Source organism: Arachis stenosperma, chromosome 10 (assembly GCF_014773155.1).
Source record: "Arachis stenosperma cultivar V10309 chromosome 10, arast.V10309.gnm1.PFL2, whole genome shotgun sequence".
Lineage (NCBI taxonomy): Eukaryota > Viridiplantae > Streptophyta > Magnoliopsida > Fabales > Fabaceae > Arachis > Arachis stenosperma.
Genome location: NC_080386.1, coordinates 125,173,226 through 125,194,961, shown reverse-complemented (window position 1 = coordinate 125,194,961; position 21,736 = coordinate 125,173,226). Strand labels below are relative to the sequence as shown.

At 30.0% G+C, this 21,736-nt stretch overlaps 1 protein-coding gene and 1 long non-coding RNA gene across 3 annotated transcripts; one reads left to right on the top strand and one right to left on the bottom strand.

Moving 5' to 3' along the window:
• The first annotated feature begins 10,222 nt into the window (after nt 1-10,222).
• On the top strand, nt 10,223-11,537 carry LOC130955982 (uncharacterized). Its single transcript, XR_009076955.1, has 2 exons — nt 10,223-10,474; nt 10,800-11,537. It is a non-coding gene; the product is annotated as an uncharacterized LOC130955982 (long non-coding RNA).
• Nucleotides 11,538-12,489: 952 nt separating this feature from the next.
• On the bottom strand, nt 12,490-15,749 carry LOC130956040 (protein FEZ). Of its 2 annotated transcripts, XM_057883063.1 has the most exons (5): nt 15,717-15,749; nt 15,519-15,622; nt 14,923-15,128; nt 13,787-14,085; nt 12,490-13,244 (listed from the first exon to the last, which is right to left on the bottom strand). In XM_057883063.1, exons 3-5 carry the CDS (start codon nt 15,107-15,109, stop codon nt 12,741-12,743), a joined length of 990 nt encoding a protein of 329 aa, XP_057739046.1. In that variant the 5' UTR covers nt 15,110-15,128; nt 15,519-15,622; nt 15,717-15,749; the 3' UTR covers nt 12,490-12,740. The 2 variants fall into 2 exon arrangements, with proteins under 2 accessions (XP_057739046.1, XP_057739045.1); XM_057883062.1 differs by having other exon boundaries at nt 14,923-15,192; nt 15,519-15,717.
• Nucleotides 15,750-21,736: the final 5,987 nt, after the last annotated feature.

Here is a 21,736-nt window from a genome sequence, read left to right as displayed (position 1 = left end):
TTTTTCCAATGGAGTCTCCTGCCCTCCTCACCTCCCTGCTTGAAGTTTTCGTCAACTTTTTCCATTCAGTCCTCATGCCAAATGTTGCCATCCTGTACTTTGGGTCCAGCTAGAAGTAAAAGTATACTGGTCTGTGATCATGACACGATGTAGTACTATGATACTATATGTTAACATATATCAAAGCTACAAGTAAGTCTTACTTATTGTATTGATACTGCCTGATATAGCAAAAGAAGTAGCACATGGTTTTGAGTCTATTTACTAAAGCCATTGGAATGAAAAATACATGAGCCAAGAAAGTATATGAGGCAAATGAGAAGGATGCACCTTAAAGTTGGTGGGTTTTGTACACGTTAGGGTTAGTTTAACTCTCACTATTCATTAAAATGGACGTCTCAATTCAAGAGAAGGAGTATGAAAAAAAATAAGGTAGTTTTTTTATTTTGATTTCATCTGATATCAAAGATAATTTTTTAAAGAATTTTGTAAATATTTAGTTAGTTTATCATGTAAATAAATTAAATAACACATTAAATTTTGCTTGGCTTATTAGGACGTGCTCGAACACGTCTGTGAGATATACTAGTTGGTAAGAAGTTGGTAAGCACTAAGCAATGTAGTGTGAGGGATACTAGCTGGTAAGCACATTGTAAATTAGAAAGACTTCTCTTTAGAAAATTTCAAGTCCTAAGCTAGCGGGGCTGTGTCGTTGACTCTGACTCGTTGCAATGAAAAAAAATTAACCAAGTGTTAAAGTAAATCTATATATTTTAAAAAGAGGGGGAGTTGATGCTTGATGTGGATGCTCACACTTGAGGGGAAGATTGTTATTGTTGCAAGTATGAGGAATGTATGAAGTTAGTCCCACATCAAAGAAAGCAATGAAGAGTGAGGAGTTTATAAGATGAGAGACCCATTAACTTACTACCTTAAGGTTTTGAGTTGGATGTGTTGTCTTATCTTATGTTCTCTCGCTTGATTCATCCCCTAAATCTCCCGGTGGTCGAGAACACTCCACGGTTGGCCTAACAAGTGGTATCAGAGCTGATTGTTAATCGGTCTGGTGGTTTTAAGGAGTATTCAAGGTGAGGTATCAAAAGTTTTCCCGACAAAGGTGGTTTGGGTGGCGTGTCTGCCAGTGTTTTGCGGTGGTGTGATGGACGAATACTCGTGGCGGAAGAGCTAGAAAGAGGGGGAGTTGATACTTGATGTGGAGGCTCACACTTGAGGGAGAGATTGTTAGTGTTGCAAGTGCGAGGAGTGCATGAAGTTAGTCCCACATCAAAGAAAGCAAGGAAGAGTGAGGAGTTTATAAGATGAGAGACACATTAACTTACTACCTTAAGGTTTTGAGTTTGATGTGGTGTCTTCTCATCTTATGTTCTCTTGCTTGATTCTTCCCCTAAATCTCCCGGTGGTCGAGAACTCTCCACAGTTGGCCCAACAAGTGGTATCAGAGCCGATGGTTAATCAGTCTGGTGGTTTTAAGGAGTATTCAAGGTGAAGCATCGAAAGTCTTCCTGGTAAAGGTGGTCCACGTGGCGTTTCCCACGGTGTTTTGCTGCGGTGTGATGGACGAATACTCCTGGCGGATGAGCTAGAAAGAGGGAGAGTTGATGCTTGATGTGGAGGCTCACACTTGAGGTGGAGATTGTTAGTGTTGCAAGTGTGAGTAATGCATGAAGTTAGTCCAATATCAAAGAAAGCAAGGAAGAGTGAGAAGTTTGAGATAAGAGACGTATTACCTTAAGGTTTTGAGTTGGATGTGGTGTCTTCTCATCTTATGTTCTCTCGCTTGATTCCTCCCCTAAATCTCCCGGTGGTCGAGAACTCTCCACGATTGGCCCAACAAGTGGTATCAGAGCTGATGGTTAATCGGTCTGGTGGTTTTAAGGAGTATTCAAGGTGAAGCATTGAATTGAATCTATCCATCTTTCTTGTCTTTGAGGAACAGGTTAAAGAGCTTAGACAAGACTTGGCCCCCTATTTGTAGTAGATCTAACTCGCTCTTTGGCTGGCTCCTTATTGCCAAAAGAAATTCACATGCATCAGCAACATACAAACCTTCCTATTCAAGGCAAGTTTAGTATTTTGTCTATTTTTCCAATGGAGTCTCCTGGCCTCCTCACCTCCCTCGCTTGAAGTTTCCATCAACTTCTCCCATTCAATCCTCATGCCAACTGTTGCCATCCTACACTTTGGGTCCCGCGAGAAGAAAAAGTTTACTGGTGTGTGATCATGACACCATGTAGTACTATGATACTATATGTTAAGATATATCCAAGTTATAAGTAACTCTTACTTATTGCATTTATACTGCCTGATGTAGCAAAAGAAGTAGCACATGGTTTTGAGTCTATTTACCAACGCCATTGAAATGAAAAATACATGAGTCAAGAAAGTATATGGGGCAAATGAGAAGGATGCACCTTAAAGTTGGTGGGTTTTGTACACGTTAGGGTTAGTTTAACTCTCACTATTCACTAAAATGGACGTCTCAATTTAAGACAAGGAGTATGAAAAATAAATAAGGTAGCTTTTTTTTATTTCTTTTGATATCAAAGACGATTTTTTTTAAGAATTTTGTAAATATCTAGTTAGTTTATATGGTAAATAAATTAAAGAACACATTAAATTCTGCTTGGCCTATTGGGACGTGCTCGAACACGTCTGTGAGATATACTAGTTGGTAAGAAGTTGATAAGCACTAAGCATTGTAGTGTGAGGGATACTAGTTGGTAAGCACATTGTAAATTAGAAATACTTTTCGTTAGAAAACTTCAAGTCCAAAGCTAGCGCCGCTGTGTTGTTGACTCTGACTTGTTGCAATGAAAAAAAATTAACCAAGTGTTAAAGTAGATCTATATATTCTAGAAAAAGAGGGATTTGATGCTTGATGTGGATGATCACACTTGAGGGAGAGATTGTTAGTGTTGCAAGTGTGAGGAATGCATGAAGTTAGTTCCACATCAAAGAAAGCAAGGAAGAGTGTGGAGTTTATAAGATGAGAGACCCATTAACTTACTACCTTAAGGTTTTGAGTTGGATATGGTGTCTTTTCATCTTATGTTCTCTCGCTTGATTTCTCCCCTAAATCTCCCGGTGGTCGAGAACTCTCCACAGTTGGCCCAACAAGTGGTATCAGAGCCGATGGTTAATCGGTCTGGTGGTATTAAGGAGTATTCAAGGTGAAGCATCGAAAGTCTTCCTAGCAATGGTAGTCCGGGTGGCGTTTTCCACGATGCGACAGTGTGATGGACGAATACTCGTGGCGGAAGAGCTAGAAAGAGGGGGAGTTGATGCTTGATGTGGAGGCTCATACTTGATGGGGAGATTATTAGTGTTGTAAGTGTGAGGAATTCTTAAAGTTACTCCAACATCAAAAAAGCAAGGAAGAGTGAGAAGTTTATAAGATGAGAGACCGATTAACTTACTACCTAAAGGTTTTGAGTTGGATGTGGTGTCTTCTCATCTTATGTTCTCTCGCTTGATTCCTCCCCTAAATCTCCTGGTGGTCGAGAACTCTCCACGGTTGGCCCAACAAGTGGTATCAGAGCATATGGTTAATCGGTCTGGTGGTTTTAAGGAGTATTCAAGGTGAAGCATTGAATTGAATCTATTTATCTTTCTTGTCCTTGAGGAACAAGTTAAAGAGCTTAGGCAAGACTTGACCCCTATTTATAGTAAATCTAACGCACTCTTTGGCTGGCTCCTTACTGCCAAAAGAAATTCACATGCATCAGCAACATACAAACCTTCCTATTAAATGCAAGTTTAGTATTTTGTCTATTTTTCTAATGGAGTCTTCTGGCCTCCTCACCTTCCTCGCTTGAAGTTTTCATCAACTTCCCCCATTCAGTCCTCATGCCAACTGTTGCCATCCTGCACTTTGGGTTCCGCAAGAAGAAAAAGTTTACTGGTGTGTGATATTGACACCATGTAGTACTATGATACTATATGTTAACATATATCCAAGTTACAAGTAACTCTTACTTATTGCATTGATACTGCATGATGTAGCAAAAGAAGTAGCACATGGTTTTGAGTCTATTTACCAAAGCCATTGGAATGAAAAATACATGAGCCGAGAAAGTATATGGGACAAATGAGAAGGATGTATAAACCCCACTAAAATCGGTATATAATTAGTCAATAAATTGAATTTTCAATAGGAAAATTAAATATGCAAAACTAATATCAAAATAGGATAGAGCTCGTCAAAACGAGAATTTTGATATCACTTTCAAAAAATTTGGCCCAAAATTGGGTCGAACGAGCCGAACCGGTCGAACCGGACCCGAATCGGGCCCGTGGGCCCAACCAACTCACTATATATAATGAGCTGAAGCTCATTTCATTTTCATTCAGCATGCAGAACACGCTGGGCAGAGCCAAAATGGGAAAAAACATGTTGAAGATTCCAAAACCCTTGATTTCATTCAAATCCACATAACTTCTCGCTCCGAGCTCCAATTGACGATGCGTTTGCGACCACGCGACCGCAGTGTCGAGCTCTAAAAAGCCCATAACATTATAAGGAAAGGAAGCCATGCTTTCTTCCTCAATTTTCTCATTTCCTGTTCTGAATTTATTGGGCTTTGGTGTTGAGATTTTGTATAATTTGGTGTTTTAGGTTTAATTTAGCTTGCGGAGCTTATTGAGCTCGAGTTGTTATGCGTGTGGGTACAGTAAGGACAACCTAAATCCTAGTCCAATCTTGTATTTATGATGAGAAATCTGAAATTGGAACATGTATATATATTAGGTATAGATTAAGTGGGTATATAAGCATTGGAATTGAATTGGGATTACTTGGAGGTTTGTTGATGACCAAGGCTTGTTTTGGGGCTGTTTAATTGAGCTTGGAAGGGCTGTAATTTTGAGTTTTGAGGCTGCCTTGGGTGAACTAAGTGATCGGCCAAGGTATGGTTTAAGTTTCGCACGTTTAATATTTACGGTGTTGTGAAAACTTAGGTTAGAGGAACCATAGGATAAGTTGAATTGTTTGTTGTATTTAATGATTAGCCTTGTAATGTTGTTGGAATAGATTTGTTGGTGGGTATATATATATATATATTGGAATTATGAGGTGTGAAAGTTATTAATGGTGTGCTCTTATATTTATTTATGATGGATTAGGATTGATGTTTGTTAATAAGGATGTAGAGTTGTGTTGTGAATTATTGTATATGCTGTAACTAATTATGTAATGATCGAAATTGTATGAGACTAAGTTTGGACTAAACTTGGGAATATAAAGAACTAAACTGAAAAATTTGGGATCTTTTTGTTAAATATGCAATTTATGACAAATTTTTAAAGTTAGGTTGTTAAATCTGTCCTGCAGCAGAAAAGGTCAAACAGGGCAGCAACTTATTTGTCTCGTTGCGACTTCTATGAGTTGAGTTTTAGAGCGAAACTAATTTTGTTATAAAATTTGATTAACTTGCTTTATTACTCTAATACTTCAAAATTTTAAGAGTTGAGGATTGGGAGTTGTGAATTTTTGAATATTGGTGGTCAAAGTTGAAAAGAAACAGATTTTGACTCATTTTTACTTAACTTCCAGGTAATGTAACTTCTTCATTAAAAATGGTATTCACTCAGAACTAATTGAGAAAGAAACCTGGATGAGTGAAGTTTAACTACATTAATTTTTAAAGTCATTGGATTTAACTTAGATTTTATATTGAATTTTGAATATCACATGCTGCTGTTGTTTTTCTGATTTTATGCACTGCAGAGCAGTCACGGTTTTTCCTTTATTCCTGAGGCTAGAGAAATCAGAAAATTATGATTTTTAATTTGTTAGAAAGCTTATTTTAAGATGAACACCTGGACATAAAGTTTGTACAATTCCGAGTTTATTTATTATATTAAAAACAGAAAAGAAAACAGAATGTCGAGGATGTCTTAGTGATACTCATGGGTTCGAGAAGTTAAAGTTTAATCTTCGTGTGATGTGATTGATTTAATGTTAGAGTTAGGTTGATTTTAAGATTATTCGATATTAAAAAGGTTGAGAAGAGTTTGATAAATAGTTTAGTCAAGACTCGGAAGGAGTAATTGAGATGAATTATAAGGGAATGATGATGAAAAATGTGAAAGAGAGGTTGTTAATAAAAAGAATTAACATGCCATGAATTGATAAATGATTAAATAATAATTATGACTATAAAATGGCTTATGAATGATGATATATGAGATACAAGTTTTTCTGGATAAAAACAGTGGCTCGTCTCTACGTGTTCCAGGTTGATTCTCGATACTCTGTTAACCCTACGTCGTAAGGGTGACCAGACACGTATAAATTTCCGGGTATGGATAACCCCTATTGAGTGATTTATATGATGATTGAATGTGAACTCTATGCATAAACTCTTGGAGATGCGCAACGGGGGACAATCTAAGATTTTCGGACTTGTCGGGTTGGTTGGATAACCGACAGATGGGCCCCGTCAGCCATAGGACATGCATGCATCATATGCATTTGTTTGTTTTGATTGCTATGCATTTTCTGAGTTTGCCTAATTGATATATATCACCTGCTATCTGTTATACTTGCTATTTGTACTATCTGCTCATTACTTGTGCATGACCTTGTTTGGTTGCTTGTTTCTGTTGCATTGTGGATGATGGAAGGATGGAGGAAAAGGAGAAATGGTTTGATGTTAGATTAGGATTGAAATTGAGTAAGTTAGGTAAATTTAGAATACCTACCCCGTTATAGCTTCTGTTTAGTAATTAAGTTGGATAATTGTATAACGGAGTTCTACGATTGCCTATGGCATTCTCAGGACCTTATTTATTATGCGCATGGCACTTTTACCATGCTAAGAACCTCCGGTTCTCATTCCATATTGTATTGTTGTTTTTCAGATGCAGGTTGAGAGGCTCCTTGCTAGGCGTCTGGATCCTGGGAAGCGAAATAGTCCTTGGGTGTATTTTGGTTTTCTATTTGTATATATGTATATATGTATTTAGCTTACTCTCAAAGTAACTTATGTATGCTACTCCTCTTAGAGGTTGAGGGAGAGATAGGAGTTTATTTTGATATTTTGGTATATTTTGGGGATACCTATATATGTTCATATGTATATATCTATATCCTCTGGCCAGCCTTAGCTTCACAGGCTAAGTCAGGGGCTAGTTATGCTGTTTCCTTGGCTTTCCTTTATTCTTTTGCTTAACTTTATCATGTTTCTATTAGGTTTCTTAGCACGCAAGTAATCCTTTCCTGAGCGTTGCGCTTTTTGTTTTGCGATTTTGTTTTACCCGTTTTTCAAGGCTCCTAGTTAAGTATCTTTTCTCTATTATTATATATATATTACTATTTTTAGAGGTCGTAATACCTTACTATTTCAGTCTTATGACTTAAGCATAAGATTAAGTATGGTAGGGTGTCACAGGATGTACCTTAAAGTTTGTGGATTTTGTACATGTTAGGGTTAGTTTAACTCTCACTATTCACTAAAATAGACATCTCAATTTAAGACAAGGAGTATGAAAAAAAATAAGGTAACTTTTTATTTTGATTTCATCTAATATCAAAGACGATTTTTTTTTTTTAAGAATTTTGTAAATATTTAGTTAGTTTATAATGTAAATAAATTAAAGAACACATTAAATTTTGCTTGACCTATTGGGACATGCTCGAACACGTCTGTAAGATATACTAGTTGATAAAAAGTTGGTAAGCACTAAGCAATGTAATATGAGGAATACTAGCTGGTGTAAATTAAAAAAATTTCTCTTTAAAAAACTTTAAGCCCTAAACTAGCGTCGCTGTGTCGTTGACTCTAACTCGTTACAATGAAAAAAAAAAATTAACAAAGTGTTAAAGTAAATCTATATATTCTATAAATCAATTCAATTTTTTTTACTAATTTTCAAACAAAAAATTTTATTTTAAAATAAAATCAATTTTAATTTATCGCAATCCAAATACACCATTATTGGTTTTTTCAAAGTTTAAACACATATTTAATGGGTTTGCATGATTGGTTTTTTCAACAGGTACGTACTTGTCGATGACATTGATTTACTAGCTACTAGACCTTCTATTCTCATTCCTTAGTAAATTCATATGCTACTCATATTTGGTTTCTTTTTTTATTTTTAATATTTTTTTAGAATTTTGTAAAAGAAATTAATAATAAAAATTTTTTTATTACATAATTTTTTATTGTCACTAATAATTATTGTAATAGGTGGCAAGACTACTGGACCTCTACTATCTCTTCTTGTCTTCATGCCCTTTTTTTTCTATATTTTCTTAAAAATGAAAAAAAATTATATAAGTGTTAAAATAAATCTATATATTCTATAAACCAATTCAATTCTCTTTTTTTAAATTTCAAACAAAAGTTTTATTTTAAAATAAAATTAATTTTAATTTATTGCATTCCAAACACACCATAAAATTTAAAAATAAATGTATGTTCAAATACTTAGTTTTTGTTGTTACCAAATATTTTTTGGTAAGTATTTATTAGAACAACTCTAATAAAATATTTTTAGAATATGACTTTTAGTTTGGTAGTTTTAAAGAGTCAACTAATTTAGAATTAAAATTTGTATCATAATTAATAAATAAAATAAAATTAATCTCACCTTAAAAAATATATTATTTTAATAAAAAATTAATAAAATGTTATTATTTATATAATTATATTAATAGAATAATTAAAAATAATATAAAATTTTAATTGAACTAAAATTAAGTATTAAAATAATAAATTTTATTTTTAATTTTACATAATTATTTATAATATATAATTTTATAAATATTGATATATTATTTTATAAGAAGCAAAATAAAACCAAATTTAAAATTAGTATTAGAGATACTCTAAATTCTTTTCATAAGCGATAGGTGAGCCTATGGATAAGTCCTGTTGGTTTTAATTTAATGGATTGATGCTCTCTTAAATACACTTTGTACTATACAAAAGTTTAAATGAATATTTTGTATTTGATAAAAGTTGATATGCTTATACTTTTGGCTTTTAAAATAAAATGTGTTTTTAAAAGCACTTACAAACATGTTTTCCAAAATTAATTTATCTGATAGAATATATATTCTTATTAAATTACGTTATGTATAATTAATGACTCATCATTTGATCTCTTAATTCTTATCCATAATATATATACTCTTGAAGAAAAAAAAAGGTAAAAATTATGGTGTAGACTTTGCTTCGACGCAGGTTATATATAGGTATTCAAACCCATATGCATCTTCTACTGGATAATCTACTAAAATGGTAATTGAAAAGTTATATCATTAATAAGAATAATCTTAAAAATACGAATAACAAATAAATTTTAAAAATATTTAAAAATATGATAAATATAATTAAATATTAAATATTTATTCTCAAAAAATATTTTTAATTATAAAAATCATACTTTGAAATAATTTTGTAAAATTTATTTAAAAATAAGATATTTTTATTTTTAAAATTTAATAATATGTACCAAGTGAATATATATAAATTTTTTTTAGTGAATTTTTTTATTGTCTACAGTATTTTCTTTTATATTATACTAAGTCAATAAGTTGTTGTATGTATAAGACGGAATTTAAACCCTTGATACTTGTTTAAGTGGACGAGTGAGTTAACTACTCAATCAACCCAAGTTGATTAAGTGAGTATTTTTTTAATTTTGCTTTGTGAATATGACCGAAATGTTAGAAAAAAAAAAAGAAAAATTTAAAACCTTGGAACACAAGAAATATGCAAAAAAATTGGATGGGCCATGATTGTATCGTGCTCTCATAATAGTGTGAAGAGTTTATTGTTTGGTGTTGGGCTTGTAAATATCTGAAATGTGAACATTTTTTCCGTAAGTGAAAAATGTCCATCCGTAAAAAAAAGTGAAATGTTCACAAATCAGCGTATTGTTATTTTATAAAATTTATACTGAAAAATTATTTATTTGTCAATAAAAAGAGTTGTTAATTAGGTTGAATTTAATAAAATTGTATAATTAATTTAAGGGATAAGTACTTTTTTCGTTCCCAATGTCTGCAGTCAAAATCAAAATCGTCTCCGACCTTTTTTTGTTATTAAAATCATCTTCAACGTTACAAAACGTTATTAAATCCTTCTTTTGTCGATGAACAAATTTTTTTTTTATTTTATTCTTAAACAAAAAAAATTACCGAACTGACTGAGAATCGGTCAGTTGGACCGAATCGGTAACCCGCCCGGTTCGGATAAAATGACGCCAATCATTCATTCGTTCATCACTCCCCCAATCATTCGTTCATTCGTCACTCCCTGGACTGGAGAACTCTGAAGAAAAGGGAACCCTAACCCTTCATCACCGCCACCGTTCCGAGGTCATCAGCGCCGCCGCCGTCCCCAGGTCCTCAGCGCCGCTGCTTCTTACTCTTCCCCGTGTTCGGAACCATTAACTCGGCACGTCGTCTTCATTTTCGCTGGCTTCTCGGCACAGAACCCAGGTTAGTGGCTTCTCGTCTTCATCTTCATTGAATGTTCGGTCTTCTTCTTGGTTTGAAGTTCTGAAATTGTTGTTCTTTGGTCTTCTTCTTCAATTTTTGTTCCATTTTTCTTCAATCCTTCTTCTTCGGTCTTGGTTTGAAGTTTGGTTCTGAATGTTTTGTAAATTGTAATTGCCTGTTGTTGATGGATCTGTCTCGTATTTGCTGATTGCTGATGGTGGAAATTTTACAAATTTGTAAATGTGTATCATATGGTTCTGATTGCTCTGTTACGTACTCTATTAAATCATGTGTATTAAAATAAACTTATTCTGTGAATGAGAAGATGAAGAAGATGAAGAAGAAGATGAAGGGTTGTTGTTGTGAATGAGAAGAAGAAGAAGATGAAGAAGAAAGAAGATATGAGAAGAAGGGTTGTTATGAGAAGAAGAAGATGAAGGGTTGTTGTTGTGAATGAGAAAGGAAGAGAAGAGGGATCTGCCGTCTGCGTTTGCTTACATGTTTTTTAATTTTTGTTTGAGATATTGCATGGACAACGCGATTTCAGTACAGGGCCTTAGCTGGATTGAGAATGCTTTTGGGGAAGAGAAATCTGTTGAACTGGCTGAGAGCATGATTTCCTCTCTGGTGGAGTCTGGTAGTTACCAATAAAAGTCGGCTTCTGATTTTTCACCATTCTTACTCATGAAACATACTGGAATTGACAAAAGCCTACAGGATGAACTGCCTAAGAGGAGTGGCTATAATGAAGGTGAGCTTCACTACTGGGAGTGCATGTCCTACATTGATTATTTAGAATAACACCAGGGAGAAAGGTTGATTTGGACATCAAAGTTTTTGGAAAAATTCTTGATGCTATAATGATTATCAAGTATGATAGGATATTTGAATGTATTCATGGGCAATATGATGCTGTTTATCAAAGTATGATAGGATATTTGAAGGTTATTTAGAATAACTGGAATGGTCAAGTTATGCTGACTTAATTCTAATGAAGCAAGAATGGATAATCTGCTTCTCTTTAGGTTTTTTTTTTTTACAAATAAAAAAGGGCGTCGTTTTATCTGAATGGGCAGGTTACAGATTCGGTCCAACCGATCGGTTCTCGGTCGGTTCTGCGTTTTTTTTAATGGTAAAACTGTTCAAAAAATATTGTTCACGAATAAAATGATGATTTTATAACGTTTTATAACATTGATGATGATTTTAATAACAAAAAAAAAAATATTAGGGACGAAATTGATTTTGATTTTAATTTAATCCTTAAAACAATAACAATCACTTTTAATGCAAAATGCAAGAGATATATGTTATGTTAAAAATATGTAATTTTTTAGAATCAAGTAAGTTGCGAATTGTGAAATAAAAGATAATTTTTTCGTTTTTTTCATATCATTTTATAAAAAAATGAAGTTAGTTTGAAAAGCATTACCCATTAAATAATATCTTCCACACCTCTAAAATATGTTTCCCATCTTTACCTTTTATTTATTTTACGGTATTTGACTCTTAAATCTAATTTTTCAAATTATTAAATTAGATTTTTCAAATTAAATTTTTCTCTTTGTACCACTATATAATTTGAATCTGCTTAAGTTGTTTGATCAAACTTTAAACAACTATAATCAATAATCTTTCTTCGGGTTTTCACAGTTTGTAGTAATCATAATTCGATCATCATACATCTAAATTGATTTTAATTTTTTTTTTTTACAATTTTCATCTCAAAAAATTAATTTGATAATAACTTTAAATTCATATAAAATTAAGCAGGCTAATACTCAAAACATGTTCCTTTGGTTTATTGAGCTTGTCAATTGCTGAGAAATAAAAAAAAAACTAATATCATCAATCATATTTTATTATATATTTCACGTGAAAAAGTAAAAAAAAAAAAAACAAACACTTATTTAAGAATAGAGTAGTGTTAAATAATATATCTACAATAAAAAAAAAAAGAAGATTGATAGGAATAAGAAAGAGTAAAAATGGAGGTCAAGTTAAACTTTAAAACTATGTGAGAAAATTACGAAAAAACTATATATACAAGCAAACTATGTGTACACAAATCAAGTATCTGAGATACATATATAATTAATAAGCAACCAATTAATTATACGAACAAAAAGCAACTACATATACACATATATAACACATGCATGTACATTTACTAGTAAAATCAGAGCCTAACAATGGTACTGATTTTAATGGTAAATGTACTAATCCAAATTTTTGTTTTAATTAACTATGGTATATAATTTTTTTTTTAAGTGTAAGATTTATTAGTGGAATAGGTAGTGGACATGTCTGATGAGTAATCCCATGGCAGAGTAGTATTAGGCTTATTATTATTATTCCAAGCAGCATCATCATCATTTGGAGGCAAATTGAATGGGAACCCAGCAATTGTTGTAATTACACCTGAATCATCATCATATGAGAACCCACTACTATTATTATTGTAATGATGATGATTTGGATCTTCATGAAGGCCTATGTTGGAAGAAATAACAATGGAGCTACTAGTAGTAGTAGCATCAATTTCTTTTGTGGGTTCAAGGGTAGAATTGGAATTGTAGAAGATGAAGTTGTTGTTGGAGTTTGGAATAATAGGGTGTTGGTGTTGGTGTTGGTGTTGTTGATGTGTGAGTATATCATCAAATAATTGATTATGATGATTCCAATTATAAGGATGATGAGATAATGAGGCTTTTTGTGCCATGGACATTGTGTTTGTTTTCTTGAATATCCTACATATTGCCCATGAATCCTGAAATTCCAATCAACCAAATTTCATTAATTAATTTTCTGTAATTCACTTCCACTGTATAAATATACTTTTAATAATTTCTCATTCTTAGGTTAAGGGTAAAATATACTTTTTATTTTTAAAATTTTTAGAATTTTTTAAAATATCTTTAATATTTAACTTATTTTAATTTTATTTTTAATATTTTAAATATATTTTAATTATACCCTTAAAAATATATTTCAATATATTTTAATTATACAGAAGTATAATTAAAATATATTAAAATATTAAGAAGTAAAATAAGAACTTAAATATAAATATTAAAAAATATATATTTTATATCACATACTATTTAACGATGCATAATAATATCTTTTTAGCAGTGTTAAAATAAAATATTTAGGAGATATTAATTTGTAGGTAAAAGTTCAAAAAACAAAACAAATATTTTTAAAATTAAAAACCAAATTAATCAAATATATAAAAGCTAACAGACCAAATTAATCATTATATCCTATATAAAACCCATGGAAATAAATAAATAAAAAAATAAAACTTACAGAAGCAGGGGTAGTTTTGTCAGAGCATTTCTTGGTTGAATCAGTAGAAAGAGAAGGGAGCCTAAACTCATGCATCATCCAATCAGTTTTGAAACCCTTAGCAGCTCTGCCTCTGTAGAAAACAAGTGACTTCTTCAAACCAATAATGGATTGGGCCTCAGATGAGTAAATGGGCCTGTCAGTTCCAGTGGCCTTCCAAAACCCACATCTTGTCACTCTGTTGGGCCTTGCACTGTTTCTGTATTTCCTGTCTCTTGGACAGTAGAAATACCATTCTTTCTCTCCATTACTTGCCACCCCTTTTTTAATCAAAAAATATATAAATAAATTAAAAAAATTATCAGCTTATTAAAATTTGAAAAGAATCAAGTCAAAATCAAGGAATTTTTTCATTCAATTATGTTTAGATTATATTAATTTTTTTTAACGAATGAAATTAATTAAATTTATATTTATTTTAAAGAGAATGTAAGCGGGAAAAAAAACTTGTTTGAGGATTTCAGCATAACTCAAAAAGAAAATATCACAAACAGAAAATAGATTAACTATTTTTTCATCTTTAGAAAAAGATGGTGCAGCTTTGATTTTTGAGAACTCATTATTGATTATTAGGAAGCAAGTATAAAAATGGGTTTGATTTTTATTAAGTAACATATAGATATTAGAGGAATAATTTTATGTTTGTATTTGAGTGAATATCCCATCCGGCCCCTAACAATTATTTCGAAAGGACAACGAGGCCCCCAAGAAAAAAAAACACCCAATCCGGCCCCTGATAATTTTTTTTGGGACTGATTAGCCCCTGTGCCAAAAAAAAATAATATTGATTTTTTTTTGGCACAGGGGCCTCGTTGTCCTTTCGAGGTAATTGTCAGGGGCTGGGTTGAGTTTTTTTTTTTTGGTCAGGGGCTGGGTTGTGGTTTTTTTTTTGTCAGGGGCCTCGTTATCTTTCGAGGTAATTGTCAGGGGCTGATTTGGGTTTTTCTCTTTGTATTTTAATAGTCTATTTGTAATTTTTTTTTTGTATTTTATTCTTTTACATCCTTGATTAAATAAATATATGGGAAAAAAGATGTACCAAGAAAGATAAAAGAGATTAACAAAAAAACTCAACAAGAAAAGATATTAGTTCTTACTTGGAAGGTCCCATGGCTCATACTTATAGATATCAACTTGCTTGATCAATTCAATAGGAAGAGATTTTTGCTGAATTTTTCTTTTTAGATAAAAATCAACAATCTCTTCATCTGTTGGGTGAAATCTGAAACCTGGCATCATCTCATCTTCAATCTTATTCTCCATCTCAATATTTCTTTCCTCCATCTCCAATTTCAACTTCTCACTGTACCAAATTCGACAGATAGCGGCAGTTTTTTAGCGACGGTTTTAGAAAAACTCTTGTATCTCTAACAATCAAATCGGAAGATATATAAGAGAAGACTTCTTGAAAAATTTGTACAATAACGAGAAGAAAAGCATATTAAGTATATATATATATATAATTAAACTATGTAAGAATTAATTGCTAGATTGCTACCATCTTTCTATAGATGAATATTAAAAACTTTGTGGTTTGCAATAATTTTTGGAAAAACCAAACAAAACCAATTATCAATGTGATGTTTGTTTTCTCTAATAATACTACAAAAAGATAGAACAAATTGATGAAACAGTATACCTCAAAAAAAAAAAAAAAAAAAGATGTTGAGAAGTTTCAAGTTGTTGAACTTACAATAAATTTGTTTAGTCCAAGGAAATTTATGTGCCTCCCAAGAATGTTTATATATGCTTCCTAAGCTTCTGCCTCCCTTTCATTAAGGATATATTTATATTTCTCTAATTGAGATTACAAAAATTCCTTAGTGAATAGGAATTATGTCACTTAAATGAAGGACAAGTTAAAATAAAATAAAATAAAATAAAAACATACCCTTTAATGGATGTGTCTCAATTCCACCATTTGAGACCAGTATTAATATATAATGATTTTGGGAAAGACCAAAATAAGGATCACACAAGAGACTATAGAATCAATAGCTTTCAATACTGTTTTGTTTTTTTTCCTTTTTTATTTCTTCCAATTTATTTATTTTTTTGAAAAAAGAAAAAAAAAAGGAGATTATTCCATTTTTCACACTTGCTGATGCTCATAAACTTCTCCCTTTCAACTTCAACATACAAAGACAAGGGGAAAATGACAAAGCAAGCTTCTTTGAATGTAGTAACAATTATTTCATTTTCTCTACTAATAAAATAAGGCAATTCTGTTTTTATTTTAAAATTGTTCTTTGTAAGTTGTTGGCTGGACCTAGTTCTTAATATAATAATCTTAATGTTATATTCAGTATGATTGATTGTTTTCTATATACCTAATTCTTCTATGGCCGATTTTGGAAAAAATTATCATTTTTTTCCTTATAACAACAATTCATGTGTATCCAAAATTCCCATTTCAATCCCATTATTTTCACACCTCCTATCTATTCCCCATGCTTTGTGAGGAATAAGAACAAGTGACACGTCATGAGTTGTCTAGATAGATCTTTAAAATATAATTATATAACTCGGTCTTGGTGTTAAAAAAAAAAATTAAAAAAAGAAACTCCAAATAAAAGGAATAACTGGATAAGTAGTAGGAGTGTTTGCGGTATTGTTTGGATCGATTTTGAATAAAAAATTCATCCGATCTGAACACTAATTTTACTTGTAGTGTGATTTAGATTGGATGTTTTTTTTTTAAATCCGATCTAATTTCAAGGGGTTTGGATTGAATTGGATTTGCAATTTTGTAAATTTAAAAAAAATAAAATAAAATATCGTTTTTGTCTCCAACATTTGGGTAAGTCTCAAAGTTGTTTTTAACGTTTAAATAATTATATTTAACTCGTTAACGCTTCAAAATCGTCTCAATGTTATCTTGCCATTAGTGATATTAACAAAATTGACCGTGGGATAAAATTGAGATGATTTTAAAATATTAGAAACTTAAATAAGACGAAAATATTAGAAGAAAAAATGATACATTACTCTTAGAATAATTACTAAATCAAGTAAAATGATAATAAATTTTAAGGGAATAAATTGCATTACGAATTTAAGATTTTTACTCATACTTGTAAAATAACTAATATATAAACTTTTAGAAAAGAAAAAAAAGAGCATATACAAATACGATAAAGTAAAACTTATATATTTTTGTCTCTAATATATTGAACTTCTTAAATGTTTAATTCTATTAATTTTTTTTAATTTTTTAATCAATTTTAATTTTATTTTCAATAACTTTAATTTTTTTATGATACGTAATTATTTAATTTATTTTTTAAATTTGTTCTTAATAAAAATAAATTTACTTAGAATAAAAATAATGTGATTAGGAGTAAATTAAAGAATAAATTTATTTAAAATGAAAGTAACGTGATTAAGAATAATTTATTTAAAATTAAAAAATTGATATTATTGAAAAATAAAATTAAAATTTATTTCAAAATTAAAAATAAAGTCTAACTAAATTTAAACATTAAAAAATTTTGGTACATTAGAGACAAAAAATATAATTTATATTTTATTGTATATGTATCATGCTCGTTTTTTTTTCTTTTTTGCAAGTTTATGACTAGTCATTCTACAAATATTTCATTATGAGTAAAAATTTTTAAAAGTAAAATTTAAAAAAATAAATTTATTTAGAATAAAAATAATATGATTAAATGTAATTTACTTAGATGTGATTAAAATATTATTGAAGGATAAAATTAAAATTTATTTATAAGTTAAAAAAAATTATTTAAATTAAACATTAAAAAAGATAAATTAGATATAAAAAGATATAATTTATATTTTATTATATATATAATACTTATTTTTTTCTTTTCTTCGAAAATTTATCTACTAGTCATTCTAGAAGTATTTTATGATGGGTAAAAATCTTAAATTCATAATACAATTCATTCCACTAAAATTTACTTTCGTTTTACATTATTTGATAATTCTTCTAAGAGTAATGTATTTATCCCTAACGTTTTTGTCTTATTTAAGTCTCTAACATTTTAATATCGTCTCAATTTTATCTCGCCGTCAATTCTGTTAACAGATCTCTAACAGTAAGATAACATTGAGACAATTTTGAAATGCTAGGGACTTAAATAGGATAATTTAAACATTAGGGATAACTTTGAGACTTACCCCAAACGTTAGAGACAAAAATGATAAATATACATAACAAGTCTCAATATCAAATTTTAAATAACCAACTATGATATAACAAATCTCACTAATATATTGAAAAATCAACAATAATATAACAATAAAAATAAAATTATAATTTATTTAAAATAAATAAATAAATCTCATTTTGAACATAAAATATTTATTAAATAATACTAATAATACATGAATAAATCTCAATGTTATCTCGTCATTAGTGATGTTAACAGAATTGACGGTGGGATAAAATTGAGAGAATTTTAAAACATTAGAGACTTAAATAAGACGAAAATATTGGAGAAAAAAATGATACATTACTCTTAGAATAATTACCAAATCAAGTAAAATGATAATGAATTTTAAGGGAATAAATTACATTAGGAATTCAAGATTTTTACTTATATTTATAAAATGACTAGTATATAAACTTTTAAAAAAGGAAAAAAAGAGCATGTACAAATACAATAAAGTAAAATTAAATTTATATCTTTTTGTCTCTAATATATCATACTTTTTAATATTTAATTATATTAAATTTTATTTTTTAATTTTTTAATCAATTTTAATTTTTTTTCAATAATTTTATTTTTTTATACATAATTATTTAATTTATTTTTAAATTTTGTTCTTAATTAAAAAAATGTACTTAGAATAAAAATAATGTAATTAGGAGTAAAATTAAAAAACAATTTATTTAAAATGAAAGTAATGTGACTTAGATATAATTAAAAAATAATTGAATAATTATCTACCTAAAAAATTGATATTATTGAAGGATATAATTAAAATTTATTTTAAAATTAAAAATAAAGTTTAACTAAATTAAATATTAAACAATTTTGGTACATTAGAGACAAAAAGTATAATTTATACTTTATTATATATGTATCATGCACTTTTTTTCTTTTTCGCAAGTTTATGACTAGTCATTCTACAAATATTTCATTATGAGTAAAAATCTTTTAAGAGTAAAACTAAAAAAGATAAATTTATTTAGAATAAAAAAAACATGATTAAGTGTAATTTACTTAGACGTGATTAAAATATTATTGAAGGATAAAATTAAAATTTATTTATAAGTTAAAAATTTTATTTAAATTAAATATTGAAAAAGATAAATTAGAGATAAAAAGATATAATTTATATTTTATTATATATATAATACTTTTTTTTTTCTTTTTTCGAAAATTTATCTACTAGTCATTCTAGATGTATTTTATGATAGGTAAAAATCTTGAATTCGTAATACAATTCATTCCATTAAAATTTACTTTCGTTTTACATTATTTGATAATTCTTCTAAGAGTAATGTATTGTTTTTGTCCCTAACATTTGTGTCTTATTTAAGTCCCTAATATTTCTTTTTAATATCGTATCAATTTTGTCCTGCCGTTAATTCTGTTAACAGATCCATAACGGCAGGATAACATTGAGACAATTTTGAAATGCTAGGGACTTAAACAGGATAATTTAAATATTAGAGATAACTTTGAGACTTACCCCAAACGTTGGAGACAAAAACGATAAATGTACATAAAAAATCTCAACATCAAATTTTAAATAACCAACTATGATATAACAAGTCTCAGTAATATATTGAAAAATCAATAATAATATAAAAATAAAAATAAAATTATAATTTAGTTAAAATAAATACATAAAATATTTATTAAATAATAATAATACATGAATAATATAAAAATGTAATAACAAATTAAACATGTTATAAATAAAATTGTAAATATAATAATAAAATAATAATATTATAGCACATACATTATACGGTTTGGATTGAATTAAATCGATTTTAAGAATATCAAATTCGATTTAATTCACTATGCAATTTATAAAAAAATAGAATCCAATCAAATTTAAATTAGTGTGATTTTAATTTGGATCAGTTTAAATTTAAACATTCCAAATAAATATACCATAATTTACACATAGTGATATGGTGGTGGACATGTTGGATTTAAAGTGTGAATGTAAGTGTTATGTTTGGATTAAATGAATAAAATATGTTTAGAAAGAGTACATTAGGGTTTTGGATTTAAATGTTACATTTTATTTGTAGTTGTTCAAATATTTTATTTATTTATTTTCACTATATTTCTAGTATTAACACAGGTATTAATATATTATATATTTGTATATAATGATCTTTATTAAATATTAATAGAATAAATGCTCAAAATAGTCCTGAGTTTCAAATCGTTATTCAATTTAGTTCTTAATTTTTAAAAATGACCAACTAAATTCCTGAAATTAAAAAATGTGCATCTTCGTTAGTCCCTCACAGAAGTATCGTCTAAACGTTGCTGATGTGAAACGTGAACTGCCATATGGGCATTCCAACTATATGTTGATGTGTACCAAGGTTGAATTTGATTCAAATTGGTATCTGGAATTGCCTAATAATACCCAGATTAGTCCATTTCAATTATAAAACCCTAATTGTCTTCTCTTCTTCGAATTGTATGCTGTGTCCTTCTCTTCTTTAACTCTCCTTCTCTTCTTCGACCTCTCTTCTTCGCCTTAAAACCTAAATTGATTTCTCTTCTGCATGAGTGATGATGGGTGATGGCGAGAGAAGCCAAAGTAGCTCAAGTAGGAACAACTCTGTAGGCAGACCTTATAGCAACAAAGAAATGCACAATAGGGGAGGTAAGAACGCTGTTTTCTGCAATTGCGGGCTTCGAACGGTGAAGTACTCAACAACGGCAGAAAATTCTGATAGACCATTTTATGGTTGTCTGAACTATGAGGTAAGGTTATGGTTGTGAAGAAAATGTTAAGATGGTTTCACTTTGAGTTTGGATTCACCTGCATTTTTTACTCTACAATATGGAATCCATTGTAATTTTTTCCGCTGGACTGATGGATGTGAAGAACCAGTTTGTGCAACACCCATTCCACAAGAAATTTTGCATGAGTTAAATTGGAGGATGACAACCTTGGAGAGTGATGTTAAGACCGTGAAGATGATGACAATGGTGCTGCTGTCTTTTGTAGTTACTTTTGGTGTGTGTTTAGATTTTAGCTTGTTGGGATTTATATTCAACAAATAATGATTATGTTATGAAATTTTAAATTTCTTAAGTGGTATGTAATGTCTTGATGAAGATGGAATGAAATAAAACACTAATTTTACATGAGTTCAATTCTTGATGCTGCACTTGTTCTGCTAAAATTGTGTTCAATTAAACCAAAAAGAGATAAATCAAAACATGCAACAAAGCTAATATGAAATTAATTTAACATAACATAACTAATTCCGGAACATGGAACAAGTGTTGTTTGGGCTAAAGTACATTGTGCATAACATACTATCACAACCCAAAACATCATAGGCCATAACAACATTCAAAGGCCATGCATAAAGGTTTCAAAGGTTACATTATAAAAAAATACATTCTTTAACCATAGCATTTAACTACAACAACATGAACTCAAAAAGTCACTACACTTTGTGCTAGTTAGACATTTTTTTCTCGGTGGGTTGAATCTTGGAGTTGGAACAAATTTCAAGGAGGCCAGTTTTTCAGAAGTTGCTACACTAGCTCCCTGAATAGTCTCTCTTGAAATCTCAGTTGGATGTGGAGCAGTCGTAGCAGTAACAGCAGTGGATGAAGTTTAGATGTAATGGAATTTGGTTGGGATAGAGATTTAGGGGACTTTGTCTGTGAACAAGATTTGTGGACATTAAAATTGAGGGCAGTGAATTTTAGTGAAATGGGCTTGGAA